The 5517-nt window shown below is 46.1% G+C and overlaps 1 protein-coding gene across 1 annotated transcript; it reads left to right on the top strand.

Moving 5' to 3' along the window:
- The first annotated feature begins 219 nt into the window (after positions 1-219).
- On the top strand, positions 220-2920 carry LOC120994643 (polyubiquitin-C-like). The gene is made up of 2 exons (XM_040423358.1): positions 220-358; positions 1198-2920. The coding sequence occupies exon 2, from the start codon at positions 1204-1206 to the stop codon at positions 2803-2805; it is 1602 nt and encodes a 533-aa protein (XP_040279292.1). The 5' UTR covers positions 220-358; positions 1198-1203; the 3' UTR covers positions 2806-2920.
- Positions 2921-5517: the final 2597 nt, after the last annotated feature.

The raw sequence follows: 5517 nt of genomic DNA, 5'->3' as shown, positions 1-5517 counted from the left end.
CTCTACGCCCCTTTGCCGCGTATCCCTCCGCGCTCATTTATAACGAATGCTGTAATACGTGATACGTAAACGGTAGTTTCTACTAGCCAACGAGTCTGGTAAGTGTTTATTCCACTGTGTTAATCCTACAAAAAGAATCTAGTATTTTCAGGCGTGTAACTGTTACTCCGCCCTAGTCCCGGGAGCTATGTTTTCTTTGTGGCGCATGAGCAAATCAGTTACCAGGTGGTGATGAGTCATCGCTAGGCTTATAAATAAGGGGCATGTGACGCAGCACTCAGATAGATCCGACTACGTTTAAGGAAAATAACACAAAGCTGTGGATAAGGCAGCGTTTATTGTTCTCGTTCTCTAACAGGTAAGTTATTACTCTTATATTCTGTCCAGTAGTGGTTTTATTTGCCTGTCGGTATAAACTGTATGTGCTGTGGTGAAGGTAATGTAATACGGATTTGGCGGCAAGGAGGTTTGGGCCGGAAATACATGTAAAAAATATGTCTGAGGAGAAGTAAGCGGTCAGAAGCCTTTATAATGTGTTAGGTGAAGCCTGGCTTTATGTGCTGTTCTTGAGTATAACACTTTTAGTCCTTGTCCTTTACCTCAGTCTGGGAGCTAATGCTTTTGCTGCTGTGCCATAAACCAATAAGGCTGTGTTCACACTTCAGTTATTTATCCGTTATTTCGATCAGTTATTGTGAGTCAAAACCAGTAATGAAGCCTTCAGAGATCAGGTGTAATTATTTGATCTCCTGTTCTGTGTTTTTGACTCACAATAACTGATGGAAATAACTGATCACATAACTACAGCTTAGGCTGTGTTCACACTTCAAAGGTAGTATTTTAGGAAACATTTGCCAGTGGTATATGATGTAAGTACAGGGAATGTTCATGGCCACCGTACCTCAGCTTGTCTGTGTGATGGCTGATTTAATAAAAAAAATAATATATTAAAATATTGTCTATGTTCTGTAGGATCTAGAAGATGTAAGGTTATATTGGGGCTGTACATATAGAAATTCGTGAGTTGAGCAGAATGCAGATGGAGGTTTTGGTTACTGTTAAACTTAAATTCTTTACAATGAAAATAATGTTGTGCCAAATGTTTGACCTGAGTTAATGAAGCTTCCTCTAATAAAAAAAATGTGCTTGATGTGTAGTGTTTTTGGTTGACACAGAAGTTTCTTTTTCTTTTCCTAGGTCAGGATGCAGATCTTTGTAAAAACACTTACTGGCAAGACCATCACCCTTGAGGTTGAACCCAGTGACACTATTGAGAATGTGAAAGCCAAGATCCAAGACAAAGAGGGTATCCCACCAGATCAGCAGAGATTGATCTTTGCAGGCAAGCAGCTGGAAGATGGTCGCACCCTCTCCGACTACAACATCCAGAAAGAATCCACCCTCCATCTTGTGCTCCGTCTGAGAGGTGGCATGCAGATCTTTGTAAAAACCCTGACTGGTAAGACCATCACCCTTGAGGTTGAACCCAGTGACACTATTGAGAACGTGAAAGCCAAGATCCAAGACAAGGAAGGTATTCCACCAGATCAGCAGAGATTGATCTTTGCAGGCAAGCAGCTGGAAGATGGTCGCACCCTCTCCGACTACAACATCCAGAAAGAATCCACCCTCCATCTTGTGCTCCGTCTGAGAGGTGGCATGCAGATCTTTGTAAAAACCCTGACTGGTAAGACCATCACCCTTGAGGTTGAACCCAGTGACACTATTGAGAACGTGAAAGCCAAGATCCAAGACAAAGAGGGTATCCCACCAGATCAGCAGAGATTGATCTTTGCAGGCAAGCAGCTGGAAGATGGTCGCACCCTCTCCGACTACAACATCCAGAAAGAATCCACCCTCCATCTTGTGCTCCGTTTGAGAGGTGGCATGCAGATATTTGTAAAAACCCTTACTGGTAAGACCATCACCCTTGAGGTTGAACCCAGTGACACTATTGAGAACGTGAAAGCCAAGATCCAAGACAAAGAAGGTATTCCACCAGATCAGCAGAGATTGATCTTTGCAGGCAAGCAGCTGGAAGATGGTCGCACCCTCTCCGACTACAACATCCAGAAAGAATCCACCCTCCATCTTGTGCTCCGTTTGAGAGGTGGCATGCAGATCTTTGTAAAAACCCTTACTGGTAAGACCATCACCCTTGAGGTTGAACCCAGTGACACTATTGAGAACGTTAAAGCCAAGATCCAAGACAAAGAAGGTATCCCACCAGATCAGCAGAGATTGATCTTTGCAGGCAAGCAGCTGGAAGATGGTCGCACCCTCTCCGACTACAACATCCAGAAAGAATCCACCCTCCATCTTGTGCTCCGTTTGAGAGGTGGCATGCAGATCTTTGTAAAAACCCTTACTGGTAAGACCATCACCCTTGAGGTTGAACCCAGTGACACTATTGAGAACGTGAAAGCTAAGATCCAAGACAAAGAAGGTATCCCACCAGATCAGCAGAGATTGATCTTTGCAGGCAAGCAGCTGGAAGATGGTCGCACCCTCTCAGACTACAACATCCAGAAAGAATCCACCCTCCATCTTGTGCTCCGTTTGAGAGGTGGCATGCAGATCTTTGTAAAAACCCTTACTGGTAAGACCATCACCCTTGAGGTTGAACCCAGTGACACTATTGAGAACGTGAAAGCCAAGATCCAAGACAAAGAAGGTATCCCACCAGATCAGCAGAGATTGATCTTTGCAGGCAAGCAGCTGGAAGATGGTCGCACCCTCTCCGACTACAATATCCAGAAAGAATCCACCCTCCATCTTGTGCTTCGCCTGAGGGGTGGCTGTTAAACCTTAGACTTTCATTCCATGTTGCTGTTTCCTTGTTGCACTGTGTTTGCTCTTATGCTACAGTCACAATCCTGTAGACTTGGTATTGCTAAATAAAGATTGTTGCACAGCAGAAGTTTGTTTTTTGTCGTCAGTTTTATCACCATAGAATACAATTCCTAGCGCTATAGTCTGACTTGCCTAAAACTTTCTATGGGCTCTTTCACACTTGCGTTGTCCGGATCCGGCGTGTACTCCATTTGCCGGAGGTGCCCGCCGGATCCAGAAAAACGCAAGTGAATTGAAAGCATTTGAAGATGGATCCGTCTTCAAAATGCGTTCAGTGATACTATGGCACCCAGGACGCTATTAAAGTCATGACTGCCATATTAGTCGTGGGGAGCGGGGGAGCAGTATACTTACAGTCCGTGCGGCTCCCGGGGCGCTCCAGAATGACGTCAGAGCTCCCCATGCGCATGGATGACGTAATCCATGTGATCACGTCACCCATGCGCGTGGGGCGCCCTGACGTCACTGAAGCGCCTAGGGAGCCGCACGGACGGTAAGTATACCGCTCCCCACTACACTTTACCATGGCAAACAGGACTTTGGTTACCATGGCTCCCAGGACACTATTCAGAAAAAGCTAAATGTCGGATCTGGCAATGCGCCGAAACAACGTTTAGCTTAAGGCCGGATCCGGATTAATGCCTTTCAATGGGCATTAATTCCGGATCCGGCCTTGCGGCAAGTGTTCAGGATTTTTGGCCGGGGCAAAAAGCGCAGCATTCTGCGGTATTTTCTCCAGCCAAAAAACGTTCCGGTCCGGAACTGAAGACATCCTGATGCATCCTGAACGGATTTCTCTCCATTCAGAATGCATTAGGATAAAACTGATCAGGATTCTTCCGGCATAGAGCCCCGATGACTGAACTCTATGCCGTAAGAAAAGAACACAAGTGTGAAAGAGCCCCAAGACAGGTGGAGCTTAGCAGCCGAGTACAAACTACTGCAACAGATGACCAAGAAGGTGGCAGCTTGTATTCAGATTCTCTGCTTGAGCTGTCAGAAGTCTAGAAAGTTTCAACTGAAGTGTATTAAGTAGTTGACCCCTTTAGCTGCCTATACAGTTAAAAGATGAAACCTAATTACATTGTGTATCCACGTGCTAGGAATTTTTTTTCTTGTACACTAGTGTGAATCTAGCCTTGCTGCATCTGACATGGAGTGGCCTGCAGGAGTTGTCTGGATCTGGCACTGTCAGACGCTACCTAACCCCTGCTGCCTCGGTGGAGATGCAGCCGCAACCATGCTGAGAATCAGCCGGGCCAAAAACTGTGTGCAGTGCTTTCGGTCTGGCTGATTCTCTGCTCATTTACCAGGTTGTGGCTTGATCTCCACCAGTTCCCATTATAGTGAATGGGGCCTGCCAGCAATGCTGGGATGCAAAGAGAACTGGCAGGCTGTTCCCTGCCAAAGATGTCTAACGCTAGTGTGAAACTAGCCTAAGCTTCTGGCAAAAAATCCACTCAATGCAAAGTGAGAATAGGGTATTGATTTACTAATAGAAAGCTTTTAGTAAGGGCTCATTCACATGAACGTGTTCCGTGCATTGGACTGCAAATTGTGGTCCTCAATGTATGGGCACCGTCCATGTGGCTGGTGCTGACTGATGCAGACCCATTCAACTTGAATGGGTCTGCTATCCGTCCACGCTGCAAGAAAATAGAGCAGGTTCTATTTTATTGCTGAAGCACTCCATGGCTCTGTCCCTCTGCACCTTATATTCCAGATCGTGGACCCATTCAAGAGAATGCATCCACAGCTGATGCCTGTATATTGTGGACTGCAATATGGGCACGGCTGGCATATGTCCATGAGCCCAAAGGCCCTATTCATACAACCTTGACAGTTTTGCACATCCCCCAAAATGCGGGCACCTGCTGTATGCACCTTACATTGCAATGTGGACCGATTGATTTCAATTGGGATCCAAGATGCAGCCAAAGGTAGGACATGTCCTATCTTTTGCGGCATAGTTGCACAGACATGAAAGCCCTTTTGTGCTTCAGGTTCCATGTGGCCACACTGCAGAACATGGGAAATGCCCGATCTGTGTCTAACGTGACTTGCAGACCCATTATAGTCGATTGGTCCGCATCAAAATGTGGGGTGCACATAGCTGGTGCCTGTTTCATGGGTCTGTGGTCTGCAAAACTGATCTGTTGTGTGAGTGAGTCTTTAAAATGAGGGGGTTTATCCCACTGGTCAAGTTCTTACAATCTAATTTGCACTGCTTCCACAAAAATACTCATGACTGTCGAAGCAGTTGTGCTTGGCTGCCATGCAGTAACACGTGCCTTGTGTGGACAGCCATCGAGAATCTGACCGTGCCGAGAACTGAGCCTCACAATAGGATGACTCTTTTGTAGTGATTGCTACTCAGGTGTCATCAGGAGGATCGTTGGGTCCAAGCTGGACTCAGTCGGGCAGTTCACCACCTCACTCTCCGTGGTGACCCCTGTATAAGTCTTGGAGCATGCTCACGGCACTCCTACAAGTTAAAGGGAATCGGTTATCCCGAATGTGTAAGTAAAGCCGTCTGCCTCGGTAGATCTGTGCTTGTCGCTAGATTAAGATTTGTTACTTTTTGAAGCATGCTCCAACTTCATAGAAATAAGAATTTTTGTTATGAAAATAAGCCTGTTGGTGCCTGAAGACCATTGCTGACGC

The sequence above is a fragment of the Bufo bufo genome, chromosome 3, assembly GCF_905171765.1.
Source record: "Bufo bufo chromosome 3, aBufBuf1.1, whole genome shotgun sequence".
Taxonomy (NCBI): Eukaryota; Metazoa; Chordata; class Amphibia; order Anura; family Bufonidae; genus Bufo; species Bufo bufo.
This window is presented reverse-complemented; position numbering and strand designations above follow the sequence as displayed.

What these genes read in the sequence shown, in the direction of transcription:
- LOC120994643 (XM_040423358.1), top strand. Translation starts at nt 1,204, where the DNA reads ATGCAGATCTTTGTAAAAACACTTACTGGCAAGACCATCACCCTTGAG.